The 18,895-nt window shown below is 50.1% G+C and overlaps 1 protein-coding gene across 1 annotated transcript in view; it reads left to right on the top strand.

Moving 5' to 3' along the window:
• BMP6 (bone morphogenetic protein 6) overlaps positions 1 to 18,895 on the top strand; it is a 122,990-nt gene that overhangs the window by 96,506 nt on the left and 7,589 nt on the right. The window contains exons 3-4 of the mRNA XM_029053057.2: positions 12,022 to 12,170; positions 13,889 to 14,086. Coding sequence (XP_028908890.1) covers positions 12,022 to 12,170; positions 13,889 to 14,086 — 347 coding nt within the window. The remainder of the gene's footprint in view (positions 1 to 12,021; positions 12,171 to 13,888; positions 14,087 to 18,895) is intronic.

Below are 18,895 nucleotides of genomic sequence, written 5' to 3' on the forward strand. Positions count from 1 at the left end.
AGTAGTCAAGCCCGGACATGACAAGTGCCTGGACTGATTGGGTGGAAAGGAAAGGGAAGATTTTGGAGATGTTGTGGAGGAAGACAGACTGAAAATGGCAGTCAGGTGAGGGGGAAGAGACAAGAGTAAGAGGCTTGAGAGACAGGGAGGATAGTGGCATGGCAATTGTAATGGGAAAGTAAAGTGCAGGCGAGGGTTGGGGAAGGGAGATGAGTTCATTTTGGGAGATATGGAGAGCTTGACATGCCGGTAATTCATCCATACTGAGAGGTCCTGGAGGTAGGAGGAAATACCAGAAGACAGAGAAGGAGTGAGGTCAGGGCTCGTGAAGTAGATTGGGGAGTCATCTGCAAAGAGGTGATTATTGATGTTGAAGAAATGGGAGAGCTCCCCAGTGGAAAGAGTGTAAAGTGAGACTAGAAAATACCACGTGGGCCCGGGATCTCTGCTCCCCTGGGGGTAAGTCTCAGACCGCCGGGCCCCTCTTCCCAGCCGAATCGACCACCACATGGACTCTGGAGCTCTCCTCCCAGGCGGTGGTTCCTTGGGCTGCCTGCCCCCCGTTTCCAGCCTAGCTCTCTAGCAGCCTTTTGGCCACCGACCGCCGACTTTAGCGGCTTATTGGCCGCCGACCGCCGACTCATCCACGCCGAGACCACCCCCCCTCTCCCGGGAAGCTGAGCCTTGTCATCGCCCGGACCCTTGGAGCCATTACCTCGTGGGCTCGGGATCTCTGCTCCCCTGAGGCGCAGCCTCGGCCCACCCGGCCCCGATTCCCGACAAGCCCCCCTTCGCCTACCGCTCGCTGACTCATCTGCGCTACCTCCGCCTCCACCGGGGAGCTGAGCCTCGGACCACCCGGACCCGCGCCCGCCTCAGCCTTTCGCAACCTGGACCTCCGCACCCCCGCTCGGGAACTCCGACACTACGGATCTTCGCCCCCACAGACCCCCAGCCACCAGCTTCCAGTCCACCCCTCCCCCCCGCCCCCCGCTCGGGCCCGGGGACATTGTGCTCCCCTTCTCGGCCCCAAGGACATTGTGTCCTCGGGGGACATTGTGTCCCCCTGCTCGGGCCCGGGGACATTGTGCTCCCCAACCGCTCCCCCACTCCGCCCGAGGCGGCCATTTTGGGAAGCCCCCACTCTGCCTGAGGCGGCCATTTTGGGAAGGCCTCACTCCCTCTTCCCTCTTGAGGTGATTCATCTCTCCCGCCCCCGCCCCGGGCGACGACGTCCTTGTTCTCACCATGTTACCTTACCTTAGCCGCCGCCTACGGCCGCCACCCACCCCGGACAACCTCAGGGCCCCCCCGCCGCCACAGGGTTATTTGGTCATGAGCTCTGGGACTCTCTCGGCCACTGGCCGCTCGACTTTGAGTCTGATCGGTAGGGTCGGCTCGTCCCCCGACCCTGGTCATCGCCTGCTTATTAACACTATTGTAGTGTGCCTTACTGTAGCATGTTGCTATATTAGCGATCTCGCTTGTTATTGTTTATTGTCGTCAGACTTTGAATTTGATCAGGTCGCCCCTTAATCGAGTCTACCCCCGACCCTGATCATCACCCCTTTTATTAACACGACTATATTGTATCATACTGTATCGTGTTGCTATATTAGCACTACTGTATTGTATCATACTGTATCATGTTGCTATATTACCGATTTCGTTTATTACTGTTTATTGTTGTCAGTGCTGCCACCCACCTCTCTGGCCTCGCCATGTCCCTCCTCCCCCCTCCCGCCCCTTCCTATCCTCCCCTTCTCCTTCCCCTCTCTCGCTCAGCTCTTTCCCGCTCTCTCCTCTGTCTCCTCCCCCCCTCCCCTCTCCCGCCCTAGAACCCCACTTTACCAGCGCCACCCCTCTTCCCCCTCCCCCTACTCTTCCCCCCACCAAACCCCCTCTTCACCCCTCCCCCCTTCTCTCTTCCCCACCCATGCCCCATCCCAGTCCTCTTGTCCCACCGCCACCCCTCATCCCCCTCTCCCCGTCCAGGGCCCCGCCACCTCCTTCCCATCCAAACCTCCCCTCCCCCCGCCCTTCCCCCCCTCCTCCCCTTGCACCCACAGCTACTTTCAAGTGTGGCCTCTGGAACCCCCGCTCTATTACAGGCAAGCTACCTTTCATCCATGACCTTTTCCTCTCCCGCTCTCTCCTCCTCCTCGCCCTTTCGGAAACGTGGCTCTCTCCCGAATACATGGTCTCCGCGGCCGCTCTCTCCAGCGGAGGCCTCTCCTTCTCCCACTCCCCCAGACTCACAGGTAAGGGAGGAGGCGTCGGCTTCCTCCTCTCGCCCCGTTGCCGCTTCCGCACTATCCCTCCTCCCCCCTCCCTCTCCTTCCCCTCCTTCGAAGCCCATATCATTCGCCTCTACCACCCACTCCAGTTACTTGTCGCCGTCATCTACCGCCCTCCCGGTCCCACCTCCGACTTCGTCAACCACCTTGACCCACTCCAGTGGTTGCCTCTCGACCTCCGCTCCAAACAAAAACTCCTCACTCTAGGCTTCAAGGCTCTCCATCACCTTGCCCCTTCCTACCTCTCCTCCCTTCTCTCTTTCTACCGCCCACCCCGCACGCTCCGCTCCTCCGCCGCCCACCTCCTCACCGTCCCTCGGTCTCGCCTATCCCGCCGTCGACCCCTGGGTCACGTCCTCCCGCGGTCCCGGAACGCCCTCCCTCCTCACCTCCGCCAAACTGATTCTCTTTCCCTCTTCAAAACCCTACTTAAAAATCACCTCCTCCAAGAGGCGTTCCCAGACTGAGCTCCTCTTCCCCCTCTACTCCCTCTGCCATCCCCCCTTTACCTCTCCGCAGCTAAAGCCTCATTTTCCCCTTTTCCCTCTGCTCCTCCACCTCTCCCTTCCCATCCCCACAGCACTGTACTCGTCCGCTCAACTGTATATATTTTCGTTACCCTATTTATTTTGTTAATGAATTGTACATCGCCTTGATTCTATTTAGTCGCCATTGTTTTTACGAGATGTTCTTCCCCTTGACGCTGTTTATTGCCATTGTTCTCGTCTGTCCGTCTCCCCCGATTAGACTGTAAGCCCGTCAAACGGCAGGGACTGTCTCTATCTGTTGCCGACTTGTTCATCCCAAGCGCTTAGTACAGTGCTCTGCACATAGTAAGCGCTCAATAAATACTATTGAATGCAAGGATCCTCGACAGAATTTTGAGAGACATTAATGGTTAGGGAATGGGAGGCAGAGGAAGATCCCAGGAAAGAGATGTAGAAGGATCAGAACTAGGAGAGAAGTGTGCCAGAAGAACCGAGGTTAGAAAGGCACAGTGAGGACAAGAACCAAGGGATCCTGATTCCCAGAAAAGCATTCTTTCCAACAAAAGCAGGGCTCAGGAAGAAAGGACAGCACAGAAATTGCTCCTCCAGTGGCTTTTGTAGGTATTGTATATTCCTTGAGCCAAAGGTGAAGTGTGAAAGGATGCTTTTTCTGCTGTTTAAGCTCTGGAATACTGCCCATTCCTCCAGCGCTGTAATAAACACCCAAAAAAGGGAACACAAAATGGGAAATCCCTGTGTTTTAACCCCTCTTAATTGGCTTTCATTCCGATGACCCTTCCCCTTCTCTTCTGATGTCTTCATTTCTTCTTGGATTTGAACAACCGAACCCAGGTCCCTTCTGTCAATTCAGACAGGGCTTGGGGAATAGAGAAAAGTGAATAGCTTCGGGGCTGGGGACCCATTCTCCCTCATCGGCCCACCTGGCTCACTGCACTTCCCTGGGACGCTCCCGGGTGTCCTCCCAAGGCTCAGTCCCAGAGTCTTACGCCTGGCCAGTCACATCTCATGCCGATGAGAGATTCGTGCTGCTTTGATGGGCTCTCTGCCTTCATATTGATATTTCTCCAACCCTAATGCTTCAATTGTTAGACCTGAAGCTCTTCCTCCAGAAAAAAGAGCAGCCAGTCAGCCAGTCAGCAGTTGTCAGTAGCAGAAACCCCAGCCGTGGAGCACCTAGTGGCTCCTTCTGGTTCCTTGCTGCTGCCCTCTTTCACAGACTGTCAATCAATCAATGGGGTTTATTGAGCACTTACTGTGTGTGAAGCATGGTTTTAAGCCCTTGGGAGAGTTCAGTGCGATAGAGTTGGTAGATACGATCCCTACCTTCAAGAACCTCAAGTCTAGCCAGGGAGACAGACACGAAAATTACAGTTAGGTGAAGCAACAGAGTTTCTTTTCATGAATGTTAAGGGATTGGGAATGGAGTGGAGTGCTTAGGGAGCAGAGACCCAAGTGCATAGGCAATACAGAAGAGAGGGAGAATACGGCAGGGAGAAGAAAGTTTAGAGGTGTGGTTTTAATAAGGTTTTGAAGGTAGGGAGAGCACTGATCGGTTGGATAGAAAAGGGAGGGAGATCTAGGCAGGAGGGAGGGCAAGCAAAGGGTTGATAGTGAGAGAGATGAGAGTGAGATACAGTGAGGGGGTGGCATTAGAAAAATGAAGTGTGAAGACTGGGCTGTAATGGATGAAGAGCAAGTATTGGTGAAAGAAAAAATAGTGGAGATTATTCTCCCCTGGATTGAGGTTCCCCGAGTGTTGAACCCCTTCCCTAGCTGCCGACTCCAGAGATCCGATCAATCAGTCAGTGGATGGCTGGAGGGGTCTCCAATGTAACAGCAGCAAGGTTGCAAGCATGTGACATCCCAGCATTGCAACAACCTGCTGTGCTGCTGTGTTGGCCCAAGGCCCTTCCCAGGACCAGGCTGGCTGTGCTCCTCAGCTGCTGCCGCCCACCCTCAGAGACAGGCAAGGCTCAACCTCAAACCCCGAGGGCTTCATCTTTTCCAGTGGTCCCCTGTTTCTTCTCCTTTAACGTTTTGCATATGTCCTCTTCATGACTCCTAACCCCTAACCTTGTGTAACTTTCCTGCTGTTTTTCTCTGAATATCCCCTACTTGGTTGCTGGGGGCTGGGGGGGCTTGCGGGAGGGAGGGTCTGTCCGCAGGCATTCTCTGTCTAGCCTTAGCACGTAGCAATTTCCGTCATCTCTCATTCGCTCTAGGCCTTTCTGAATCCACTCTTTGGGACTGGATATCTCCAGTCCAGAACTTTGCTTCCTGAAAACATCTATAGAAATACACTTCCTTCTTTTTTCTAAAAGCACAGGTGTGTCAGTTCTACAGAGGAGATTTGGGGAAGGTACATTGCCCTGAGGAGTTGGGAGTGTACAGATTAAGCCATTATGGAAGTAGCATGGCCTAGTGGAAAGAGCATGGACCTGGGAGTCGGGTCTTGGGTTCTAATCCTGACTCTGCCGCTTGTGTTCTGTACGACTTTGGATAAATCACTTCATTTCTCTGTACCTTAGTCGCCTCCCCTGAAATATGGGGATGAAATACCTTTTCTTCCTCTCACTTAGTCCCAGGAAGTGCGTCTATATGGGCAGCAATCCTGCTCTTTGGCAAATTCCTCCAAGATAGTCAAACAAGGTGCTGTAGAACCTTGCTGACTCAACTGTCGTCCAAGCCTTTTAAATTTTGTGGTTGTGGTGCTAGCAAAGGGGGATGAGGGAAGAGTCAGGGTTGGACTTCTACTCACCTCCCTTTCAGCCAACCAGTTTGTCAGTTGTATTTATCGAGCACTGCCAGCCAGGCCTTCTCTCCCAGCAGCCACCCTTCCTGAAGAGCCAAGGAGCAGCAAGACCTAGTGGGTAGAGCACAGGTCTGGAAGTCAGAAGGACCTGGGTTCAAATCCTGGCTCCGCCACCTGCTTTCTGGGTGACCATGGACAAGTCACTTTACTTCTCCTTGCCTTGGCCACCTCGTCTGTAAAATGGGGGTTGGGAGGGGGAGCCCCATGTGGGACAGGGACTGTGTCCAACCTAATTAGCTATTATCTACCCCAGTGCTTAGTACAGGGCCTGGCACATAGTAAGTGCTTAACAAAAGCTTTTTAAAAAAGTGCTGGGGATGGGAAAAGGTTCAGATTTTGATTTTTAGAAATGTTACCTCTGTCTCTCTGGGTCTCTGTTCCCCCAACTATAAGCCCACTACTGCCTGAAAATCAACTGGCCTTAAAAAATAAGGGTTTTAATATGAGCAACACACAGGCCAAAACCAAAGAATTGCAAAGGCAATTAAACATAAAACTCCTGGCAGAAATGGTAATGCTGTTGCCACCATCTTCTTTTCCACTCCCATTACTGACTGTGTCACGGCAGGAAGTGTTGGCTCAACAAGCAGATTGGCAGATTTGTCCAACAGTCAGATCCTGTCTGTGGGAACCAATTAGAAGAAGTGGCCTTTAGATCGATGCTTTTAATTGATGGTTGGTCATCAAAGAAAATCACCTTAAGAAGCTTAGCAATTTGTAGTTTATTTGATTCACACCCTTGTCACTGAAGCTTCTACAGCATCATTCATTCAGTAGTATTTATTGAACGCTTACTATGTGCAGAGCACTATACTAAGTGCTTGGAATGTACAATTCGGCAACAGATAGAGACAATCCCTGCCCATTGACGGGCTTACAGTCTAATCAGGAAGACAGACAGACAGACAAAAACAATAGCAATAAATATAATCAAGGGGATGTACATCTCATTAACAAAATAAGTAGGGTAATAAAAATATATACAAACGAGCAGACAAGCACAGTCCTGAGGGGAGGGGAGGAAGGGGGGAGGAGCAGAGGGAAAGCGGGGGAAAAGGGGGCTTAGCTGAGGGGAGTTGAAGGGGGGGCAGAGAGGCAGCAGAGGGAGCAGAGGGAAAAGGGGAAGCTCAGTCTGGGAAGGCCTCTTGGAGGAGGTGAGCTCTCAGTAGGGCTTTGAAGAGGGGAAGAGAGTTTGGCAGAGGTGAGGAGGGAGGGCATTCCCACAGCAGGAGGACGTGGGCCAGGGGTCAACGGCGGGATAGGGGAGAATGGGGGATGGTGAGAAGGTGGCCGGCAGAGGAGTGAAGCCTATGGGGTGGGCAGTAGAAAGAGAGAAGGGAGGAGAGGTAGGAGGGGGCAAGGTGATGGAGAGCCTTGAAGCCTAGAGTGAGAAGTTTTTGTTTCATGCGGAGGTTAATAGGCAACCACTGGAGGTTTTTAAGAAGGGGAGTGAATGCCCAGAGCGTTTCTGCAGGAAGATGAGCCGGGCAGCATGATGCAGAGTAGACTGGAGCAGGGAGAGACAGGAGGAAGGGAGATCAGAGCAAAGGCTGACACAATAATCCAGAGCCGTTTGGATGGAGAGGAAAGGGCAGATCTTGGCAATGTTATAAAGGTGAGACCAGCAGGTCTCGGTGACGGATCGGATGTGTGGGGTGAATGAGAGAGCAGAGTCAAGGATGACACCAAGGTTGCGGGCTTGAGAGATGGGAAGGATGGTTGTACCATCCACAGTGATAGGGAAGTCAGGAAGAGGACAGGGCTTGGGAGGGAAGATAAGGAGCTCAGTTTTGGACATGTTGAGTTTTAGGTGGCGGGCAGACATCCAGGTAGAGATGTCCCGGAGGCAGGAGCAGATAAGAGCCTGAAGGGAGGGGGAGAGGACAGGGGCAGAGATGTAGATTTGTGTGTCATCTGCATAGAGATGATAGTTGAAGCCGTGAGAGCGAATGAGTTCACCAAGGGAGTGAGTGTAGATGGAGAACAGAAGAGGGCCAAGAACTGACCCTTGAGGAACTCCTACAGTTAGAGGATAGCTTGCTGGAGCAGGTGAGTTGCTTTTGGGGTGATCTTCTGAATTGATGTCTCTTCTGCATCTTAACTTGAAAGCATTGACTTGGAACTTCCCTCTTGCTGTTTGTGTGGAGGCTCCATCCCACTGTACAATAGAGAAGTCCCCTGAGGGAATGGAAGGATGGTCTCTGTGGTTGGTGGGGAGCAAGGGAAAGAAGGGGGAAATTGTGGGGGAGGTGACCCGCCAGTGACCAGGAGATCTTTAAAGATGGCCTACCAGGGTGCCATGCGGCTCAGATTGGTTAAGCAGCTGAGTAAACTGCTGTTGTGAATTTGAACGAGATGACGGATGGTGTGTCCAACTAGATCTGACCTGCAGACTGAGCAGGAAGGGACCTTTTTGGGGGGGCTGTTTTCCCCTAAAGGACTTGAGGCAAACCAGGAGCCTCCCAAATTGGCAAAATTTTAACAAAAACAGAGTGAGAAAGAGATGGAAAAAACACTGTTTTCTCTGAGCCTGAGGATTTAATGCCTAGCCCATATTACTGTCATAAATGTCTGAGACTGGAGAAACAGTATTGCCTGGTGGGAAGAACACAGGACTGGAAGTCAGGAGACCTAGCTTTGAATCTCGGCCCCGGCATTTGGCTGATGTTTAACCTTGACTGAATCACTTTACTTCTTTGTGCCTCAGTCTCCTCATCTATCAAAACGGGATTCAATACCAGTTCTCCTTCTCTTAAACTGTGAGTCCTATGTGGAACAGGGCTGGCGCCTGATATGATTGTTTTGCATCTATGACCATTGCTTAGTACAGTGTTTGGAACATAGCTAACAAATGTTCTTCATGTACTATATTAATAATATAATAATAATAATATTGATAATAAGTGCCAAGTCACAGTATCCATAGAGAGTCTGAGAAATCTCTAAAGGCCTAATTTTTGAAACACACTCAAATTATCAGTCTAGTGGGTAGCATCAGCTAAAAACGCCAATGCATTCTTGGCCTCATCAGGAGTGGGGTGGAAGGAAAAACACAAATTTGAGTTTTGCCATTGTGTCACCCCATGTTATCCCCACATCTGGAATTATGCATACACTTGTGGTCCTGCAATTTAAGCAGGACATAACAGAACTGGAAACAATACAGTTTCTAATCCCAGTTCCTTATCTTGCCTGCTGCGTGACCTTGATAAGTCACTTCACTTCTCTTGTGCCTCAGTTACCTCACCTGTAAATTGAGGCTATAATACCAATTCTCTCTCTTACTTAGACTATGAGCCATATGTGGGACAGATTGTATCTGACCTGATTAGCTTGTGTCTCCCAGTGTTTAGGACTTGCTTGGGAAGCAGCATGTCTCAGTGCCTGGGCTTCGAAGTCAGAGGTCATGGGTTCGATTCCCATCTCTGCCACTTGTCAGCTGTATGACTCTGGGCAAGTCACTTAACTTCTCTGTGCCTCAGTTACCTCATCTGTAAAATGGGGATTAACTGTGAGCCTCACGTGGGACAACCTGATTACCCTGTATCTCCCCCAGCGCTTAGAACAGTGCTCTGCACATAGTAAGCGCTTAACAAATCCCAACATTATTATTATTATTAGGATGGTACTTGACACATAGTAAGCACTTAGCAAATTCCATTAAAACAACAAGGGATGGGGTGGTGGGGCAAGGGGGAGGGAACGAACGAGAGAACCTCCCATCGAAAAAGAGCTGGTACCATTCTAGGAAAGGTAGAAAAGACGAAGACGGAATGGGAGAGAACTGAAGTTTTTGGAGCCCTGGTAGATGAAGACAAGGTGTACTAGGAATTTTTCACCAAATCCCACAGCATCAACACCAGGGGGCACCAGGGTGAAAGGTTCAAGATAAACAAAAGGAAACCCTTTTCCCTGGGCAGGTGGTAAAGCATATGGAATTCATTTCCACAGGAAGTTGTGCAGGCTGAAAGTGTCAGTTGTCATGAGGAGCTGAACAAATTGATGTGTAAGAGCTCCAAAATGGAATACTAGCGGGAACGTTGGGGCTGTCAGAGACCATATTCTTAACTCTGAGATCGAAGGTTGAGGGCAAAAGCCATCAGATTTTTCTGTTATGTCCTTTGATATCATTGCTGAAATCAGAGCACTCTACTGGATGAACCATTGGTCTGACCTTGTAATATTCTTATGTTGGGCACATGATTAAGGATGTTCATTAGAAGTTAAAATGGATTGAGTTTAAATGTAGATTTACAGCTCCGAGATTATGCTGAGCAAAGCCTTCTCCACAGCACTGAGTTGGTGAAATATGACAGACAAGCAGATGAATGTGATCAGTGTTGAAGCTCAGCAAAAAAAAAATGTTGTAAATAGCAAAATAATATAGTCTCTCATTCACATTTCTGCTTTTTTGTTGTTGTTAGTGCCAGGCATTGTATTAAGCTCTGAGGTTGATACAAGTTCATTCATTCATTCAGTAGTATTTATTGAGCGCTTACCATGTGCAGAGCATTGTACTAAGCGCTTGGAATGTACAATTTGGTAACAGAGATGGTCCCTGCTCTTTGACGGGCTTACAGTCTAATGCGGGGAGACAGACAGACAAGAACAATAGCAATACATAGAGGCAAGGGGAAGAACATCTCATTAAAACAATGGCAAATAAATAGAATCAGGGTGATGTACATCTCATTAAACAAAATAAATAGGGTGATGAAGATATATACAGTTGAACGGACGAGTACAGTGCTGAGGGGATGGGACGGGAGAGGGGAGGAGCAGAGGGAAAGGGGGGAGAAGAGGGTTTAGCTGTGGAGAGGTGAAGGGGGGTAGAGGGAGCAGAGGGAAAAGGGGAGCTCAGGCTGGGAAGGCCTCTTGGAGGAGGTGAGCTTTAAGTAGGGTTTTGAAGAGGGGAAGAGAATTAGTTTGGCGGAGGTGAGGAGGCAGGGCTTTCCAGGACCGCGGGAGGACGCGGCCCAGGTGTCGACGGCGGGATAGACGAGACCGAGGGATGGTGAGGAGGTGGGTGGCAGAGAAACGGAGCGTGCGGGGTGGGCGGTAGAAAGAGAGAAGGGAGGAGAGATAGGAAGGGGCAAGGTGATGGAGAGCCTTGAAGCCTAGAGTGAGGAGTTTTTGTTTGGAGCTGAGGTTGATAGGCAACCACTGGAGGTTTTTAAGAAGGGGAGTGACATGCCCAGAGCATTTCTGCAGGAAGATGAGCCGGGCAGCAGAGTGAAGAATAGACTGGAGCGGGGCGAGAGAGGAGGAAGGGAGATCAGAGAGAAGGCTGACACAGTAGTCTAGCCGGGATATTACGAGAGCCCGTAGCAGTAAGGTAGCCGTTTTGGTGGAGAGGAAAGGGCAGATCTTGGCGATATTATAAAGGTGAGACCAGCAGGTCTCGGTAACGGATCGGATGCGTGGGGTGAACGAGAGAGCCGAGTCAAAGATGACACCGAAGTTGCGGGCCTGAGAGATGGGAAGGATGGTCGTGCCATCCACGGTGATAGGGAAGTCAGGGAGAGGACCGGGCTTGGGAGGAAAGATGAGGAGCTCAGTTTTGGTCATGTTGAGTTTTAGGTGGCGGGCAGACATCCAGGTGGAGATGGCCTGGAGGCAGGAGGAGATAGGAACCTGCAGGGAGGGGAAGAGGACAGGGGCAGAGATGTAGATCTGTGTGTCATTTGCATAGAGATGGTAGTTGAAGCCGTGAGAGCGGATGAGTTCACCAAGGGAGTGAGTGTAAATGGAGAACAGAAGAGGGCCAAGAACTGACCCTTAAGGAACTCCAACAGTTAGAGGATGGGAGGGGGAGGAGGAGCCTGCGAAGGAGACCGAGAATGACCGGCCTGAGAGATAAGAGGAGAACCAGGAGAGGACGGAGTCCTTGAAGCTAAGGTGAGATAAGGTGTGGAGGAGAAGGGGATGGTTGACAGTGTCAAAGGCAGCTGAGAGGTCAAGGAGGATTAGATCAGGTTGGAGACAGTCCATGTCCCACATAAGGCTTAGCTTAATCCCCATTTTACAGATGAGGTAACTGAGGCACAGAGAAGTTAAGTTTGGCACATAGTAAGCACTTAGCATTAAAAAAAAATAGGGAGAGTGAGTACCCAAGTGGTTAGCTGATGCTGAAGTGCCAGGAAGAGAGGAAAAGAAGCGGTGTGATGATAGATTAGTTATGGAAGATCTCCTGGAAGAGATGTGATTTGAGAGGGGCTTTAAATATGGGGAGAGCAGTGGTCTGCCGGATGTGCAGGAGGAGGGAGTTCCAGGCACTAGGGAGAGCGTGCGGTTGACAGCCAGGGAGAGATGAAAAAGAGATGGCTAGGGAGAGACATTGAGGTGGCACATCCTGGCATGAAGCTCCGGCCCAGTGTTCACTTTGCTTCATTCTTTCTTTCAGAGATTCTGATCTGTTTTTGCTGGACACCAGAGCGGTTTGGGCCCCAGAGGAGGGCTGGCTGGAGTTTGACATCACCGCCACCAGTAACCTGTGGGTGATGACCCCGCGGCATAACCTGGGACTCCAGTTGAGCGTGGTGACTAGCGATGGTATGTCGGGGGACCCACCTGCTGAGCGGGCGGCAAATGGATTTTTGTGGTGGTTCCCAGCTGAGTCTTGGAGTGGTGTGATTTTATGGCTCCCCTCTTTGCTGGCCCTGCATGTGCAATGGGCTACCTTTTAGCATTTTAGCATAGAGAAGCAGAATGACCTAGTGGATTGGACACAGGCCTGGGAGTCAGAAGGACCTGGGTTCTATTGCTGGCTCCGCCAGTTGCCTGCTGTGTGACTTTTCTAGGCCTCAGCTACCTCATCTGTAAAATGGGGATTAAGACTGAGCCCCCTGTGGGTCAGGGACTGTGTCCAACCTGATTGCCTTGTATCTACCCGGCACTTAAAACAGTGCTTGACACATAGTAAGCACTTGACAAGTACTGTAACTATTATTAATTATTATTTAGAATGGGACATCATGGGCAGAGGTCTGATCCTCTAGCATGGAAAGGTGTCTTACAGCTTGAAGTTTGAGACACCCAGTAAAATTATTTTCCCATTTTTTAAAAATGGTGCCTAAGCCCATTTTGGCAAAGAGACAAAGCATGTTAGATGGAATTCTGGTGGCTGTTTGTCTGGTTCTCAGCTGGCCTGCTCCCTGCCCAGGCTGATAAGGTACTGGGGGCCTTTCTGTCTGGCATTGTGTCTAGCCCCTCAACCTTCTTCGCTCCCTGCCCCAGCCCCTAGGACTAACCCTAGATTCTGCAGATTTCTGTAAAATGATTTGCCACGTAATGTAATGATGTATTGCGGAATCTACTGTACACCTAATTAATTCATTCAATCATATTTATTGAGCGCTTACTGTGTGCAGAACACTGTACTAAGCGCTTGGAATATACAGTTTGGCAACAGATAGAGACAATCCCTGCCCAACAACGGGCTCACACCTAATAATAATAATAATAATAATAATAATAATGATGGTATTGGTTAAGCACTTACTATGTGCCAAGTACTATACTAAGCTCTGGGATGGATACAGGCAAATCGGGTTGGATGCAAGTCCCTGTCCCACGTGGAGCTCACGGTCTCAATCCCCATTTTATAGATGAGGTACCTGAGACACGGAGAAGTGAAGTGACTTGCTAGGGTCACACAACAGACATGTGGCAGAGCCAAGAAGAGCACCCATGACCTTCTGACTCCCTGACCTGTGCTCTATCTACTACGCCATGCTGCCTCTCTAGATCAGTAAAGGGGTATTTGGTCCCTTAGATTGCTGTTGCTGGCCACTGTTAATGTAATGATGAAGCCATGGGGTTCAGTGGAAAAAGCATGGGCTCGGGAGTCAGGAGACCTGGGTTCTAATGCCGGCGCTGCCACTTGCCAGCCTACTCTGTGTGACCTTGGGCAAGTCACATAATATTTCTGTGCCTCGATTTCTTCTTCTGTAGAAATGGAGGTTCTGTTTCTTCCTTTTCCCTCAATTGCAAGCCTTGTGTATCTGACTTGATTATCTTGTATCGCCCCCACTGCTTAGACAGTGTGTGGCACATGGAGACTGCAATGATAATAAAAAATAATAATAACGATCATTTTCTGGTTTCCCACTCCACTGCTGTTACCCAGCTTCTGGCTTGGGCCTTCCGATATCGTCATCTATTCCTTTATTCCCTGGCCATCCCCTGGGGGGCAGAAAGGGATTGGGGTTGAGCGGGGGATGAGAGGAGTGCTGGCCTCTCAAGAACTCTCTCTTTGGCTTGCTTCGAAGGTCTCAATATTAGCCCACGGGCGGCGGGTCTAGTGAGCCGAGACGGCCCTTATGACAAGCAGCCCTTCATGGTGGCCTTCTTCAAGGTGAGCCAAGTCCACGTGCGCAGCCCTAGGGCCGTCTCCGGTCGGCGCCGCCAGCAGAGTCGCAACCGCTCCTCCCAGACCCAGGATGTTTCCCGGGCCTCCGGCGCCACAGGTGAGTCCTGATTGGCCCCAGTCTGGGCTGAGGCGAGGAGCAACCTGGCTTCCTATCTCCTCCTCTCTTCCCCCACCTCCCCAGTGGCTCCTAAGTCCATGGAAGGGAACACCACTGGCAGTTGGGAGCCCCGAGCTGGCCAGTTTCATTTTCTCTGCTGCCAAATCCTGCCAGTTCTCCCTGTACAACATCTCTCAGATCTGCTGTCATTCCTTATTGTTGTGTTGTACTTTCTCAAGAACTTAGTAGATTGCTCCACACAAGGTAAGTGCTCATTAAATATGATCGAATAAATGTACGAATACCTCCTCTTCACCTCACAAACTGCTGCCACCGTGGGACGGTTTCTGATCATACTATGACTAGACTATTGTGTCAGCCTCCTCACCAGTCTCCCTGCCTCTAGCCTCTTCAAGCTGCTGCTGCTGCACGGACCGCCTTCCCACAGCATTGCTCGGCCCACAGCTCTCCTCTCCTCAGAATCCTCCGCTGGCTTCCTGTAACTCTCCACATCCATCAAAAACTCCCAGCCCAGCTTCCAGGTTCTGCACCAACTTGCCCCTCCTTATCTTTCCCACGTGGCTCAGTGGAAAGAGCACGGGCTTGGGAGTCAGAGGTTATGAGTTTGAACCCCGGCTCTGCCACTTGTCAGCTGTGTGCCTGTGGGCAAGTCACTTCACTTTTCTGTGCCTCAGTTACCTCATCTGTAAAATGGGATCAAGACTGTGAGCCTCATGTGGGACAACCTGATTACCCTGTATCTACTCCAGCGCTTAGAATAGTGCTCTGCACATAGTAAGCGCTTAACAAATGCCAACATTATTATGAGAAGCAGCGTGGCTCAATGGAAAGAGTCTGGGCTTGGGCATCAGAGGTCGTGGGTTCTAATCCCAGCTCCGCCTCTTGCTAGCTGTGTGACTTTGGCAAGTCACTTAATAATGTTGGTATTTGTTAAGCGCTTACTATGTGCAGAGCACTGTTCTAAGCACTGGGGTAGACACAGGGGAATCAGGTTGTCCCACTTGGGGCTCACAATCTCAATCCCCATTTTACAGATGAGGTAACTGAGTCACCGAGAAGTTAAGTGACTTGCCCAAAGTCACACAGCTGACAAGTGGCCGAGCCGGGATTCGAACTCATGACCTCTGATTCCAAAGCCCGTGCTCTTTCCACTGAGCCACGCTGCTCACTTAACTTCTCTGTGCCTCAGTTACCTCATCTGTAAAATGGGGATTAAAACTGTGAGCCCCATGTGGGACAACCTGATCACCTTGAATCCCCCAGCGCTTAGAACAGTGCTCTGCACATAGTAAGCGCTTAACAAATACCACCATTTTTTCCGCTCTTTGCTTCCGCTCTTTTCTCCCGCTCCCTCCCCCTGCCAACTCACTCTGGTCATTCCTCCAATGTAGTCTTTGAACTGCATCTCATTCTTGACTCTCCCATCTCTGCCACTTGCTCACGCTCTTCCCTGAGCCGTGGGAACTCCTTCTCTCCCCAAATCTGACAGACCTCCCAGCTCTCCCTACATTCAAAGTCTTCCTAAAATTGCATATGCAAGCTTTCCCCCACTAATGCCGGAACTGTAAGACCTAGAAATCCATTAGTCATCTATAGTGCTTATGAATGTATTGATAAATATCCTCAGCATTTTGTGTGTGTGTATACATATATATATGTGTGTATGTGTATATATATATATGTATATAGAGAAGCAGCGTGGCTCAGTGGAAAGAGCCTGGGCTTGGGAATCAGAGGTCATGGGTTCGAATGCCGACTCTGCCCCTTGTCAGCTGTGTGACTGTGGACAAGTCACTTTACTTCTCTGTGCCTCAGTTCCCTCGTCTGTAAAATGAGGATGAAGACTGTGAGCCTCACATGGGACAACCTTATTCCCCTGTATCTATCCCAGCACTTAGAACAGTGCTCTGCACGTAGTAAGCGCTTAACAAATACCAACATTATTATTATTATTCATATTCAGTTTTTCATCCATTCAGTCAGTAGTATTTTGAACATTTTCCGTGTGCAGAGCCGTATACTAAGTGCTTAGGAGAGTACAATACACTAAAATTGGTAGACATGACCCCTACCTTCAAGGAGGTGAAAGTCTAGAGACAGCCATTAAAATAAATTACAGCTAGGAGAAGCAGCTGAGAATAAGGATGCATTCCTAAGTGCATTTGATGATATATCTTTCAATAGTATTTATTGAGCACTTACTATGTGCAGAGCACCGTACTAAGCGCTTGGAATGAACAAGTCGGCAACAGATAGAGACAGTCCCTGCCGTTTGATGGGCTTACAGTCTAATTGACGGGCTTACAGTCTAATCGTTGACCTCTATTGTAAATATTTACAAATAGGTGAAGACTGGTAGGGTGAAGCAACCGAGTTTAAAGATATGAATGCAGTTGCTATTAGGGACTGGGAAATATCCAAGTGCTTAATTGATGTGGAAGTGCTGATGTGACAATAGAGAGGAGCATAGGGTGGGGAGATAAAAGGTTAATCAGAGAAGGCCTCCTGCAGGAGATGTGATTTCAGGAGGGCTTTGAAGATGGGGGGAGCTGTAGTTTGCCAGACCTGGAGGAGGGAGTTCTAAGTAGAAGGGAGAATGTGAGCAAGAGATCTGTGGTGAGAAAAGAGAGTGAGGCGCAGAGGGTAGGTTGCCTTGAGAAGAGCATCACATAAGGGCTGGGATGTAGTAGGAGAGGAGCAAGGGTAAGAAGGGAGGAGAAAACTGATTGAGCATCTTAAGGCCAATTGTCAGGAGTTTCTGCTTGATGCAGTGATCTGAGTGGCAGAATGAAGTATGGACTGAAGAGGGAAGAGATTGTAGGCTGAGAAGTCAGCGAGGAGACTGATGCAGTAGTCAAATTGCTGAGTCCTTCCTGGGCTGGAGCAGGGGCCAATGGGAGCCTGCTCTTCCGCAGAGAAAAATTGCTCTGTGGAGCCAGGTGCCCGTGAGCTGGGTGAGCTTTTAGCGACTCGTCAGGTTTTAGTCAGGGGTGTGGGTTTCCAGCAGCCTTCCTCCTCTTGGAAACCTTCTGGACCATGTAGACTGAGATTATTTTGCCTCTGCTGCCCCCGTCCTTTCACAATATGCTCCCGGCGAGTAACTCGCCCTCGAGCAAAGCAACAAAAGCTAGAAGAAACCCCACCAGAGATTTCCTACATCTGCATAAAGAAGTTAGCATAATTCATCAAAAAGGCTGTCATCGGGGTGGAGCCTGACAGTGAAAGATGGGGCTATTTTTGGAACATCACTTGGGTTTGAGACCGCAGGGCCCCCTCTGACAACAATGGAAAGTCCAAGAGACCCCTCCCAACCCTGCTACAACATCTGTACTTTAGGTCTGGACTGTGCTTGAAAATAACAAGGGAAGTGGACAGAGGGCTTGGATGAGAGCCTTCCTGGATAAACTTTCACTCTCTGTTGCTTCTGTTCCAAGTGAATGATGGCCATTGGCTTGCCCTTCAGGTCTCCAATGGCCTTGGACACTGCCCAGACGAACTGGTTTCGACAACATTTTCTTAGTGTTAGCCCATGCCACACTGTGCAGTCCTTCCAGCGTTTGGAAAGTTCGGTTTTCCGTACTGACCTGCCCAGATCCAGGCCTTCCTGCTCCTCATTTTCTCACACCTTACCCTACCAACCTCTGAGCTCTAAATGCAGTTCTGTAGACTCCTTTTTTATGAGGCACCTATAGGGAATGATTTGTAAAGGAACCATTTTGGAGTCTGGCTTTTCCTCCACCATTGATTGCCTAGACTACTCTGGGCTGCTGCTTTCAACATGGCTCAGTGGAAAGAGCCCGGGCTTTGGAGTCAGAGGTCATGGGTTCGAATCCTGGCTCTGCCACTTGACAGTTGTGTGACTGTGGGCAAGTCACTTCACTTCTCTGTGCCTCAGTTACCTCATCTGTAAAATGGGGATTAAAACTGTGAGCCCCACGTGGGACCACCTGATGACCCTGTGTCTCCCCCGGTGCTTAGAACAGTGCTCTGCACATAGGTGCTTAACGGAGAAGCAGCATGGCTCAGTGGAAAGAGCCCGGGCTTTGGAGTCAGAGGTCATGGGTTTGAATCCCAGCTCTGCCACTTATCAACTGTGTGACTGTGGGTGAGTCACTTCACTTCTCTGGGCCTCAGTCCCTCATCTGTCAAATGGGGATGAAGACTGTGAGCCCCACGTGGGACAACCTGATTCCCCTGTGTCTCCCCCAGCGCTTAGAACAGTGCTCTGCACAGAGTAAGCGCTTAACAAATCCCAACATTATTATAAGTACTGGTTTGGGGCTAGTAAAGACTGCAGTGACTGAGCGGATGCTTGGCCTCAAATGAAACTGAGTCAATTAGATATCTTGAGAGAGAATGCACAGAACCCTGTGGCATCTTCACCCCCACCATCTAGACCGTCAACCCAGCCTGGGTGTTGAAACCAGACTGACCCCATCAGACAATCAATCAATGGTATTTATTGAGTGGCTGTTGTGTGCAGAGCACTGTACTAAGCTCTTGAGAAGAAAGAGCCTAGGCCTGGGAGTCAGAAGACATGGGTTCTAATCCTGCTCTGCCACTTGCTTGCTGTGTGACCTTGGGCAAGTAACTTAACTTTTCTATGCCTCAGTTTCCTCACCTGTAAAGTGGGGATTAAACAACTCCTCTCTCTCCTACTTAATCTGCGAGTCCTGTTTGAACAGGTTCTTTGTTCAATCTGCACATTCTCTGTCTACCCCAGTGCTTGGCCTTGAAGGGCCCAAGATGTCCATGGAGCCAGGGTTCAGTTATGTTTTCTCACCTCCT

Source organism: Ornithorhynchus anatinus, chromosome X2 (genome assembly GCF_004115215.2).
Source record: "Ornithorhynchus anatinus isolate Pmale09 chromosome X2, mOrnAna1.pri.v4, whole genome shotgun sequence".
NCBI lineage: Eukaryota > Metazoa > Chordata > Mammalia > Monotremata > Ornithorhynchidae > Ornithorhynchus > Ornithorhynchus anatinus.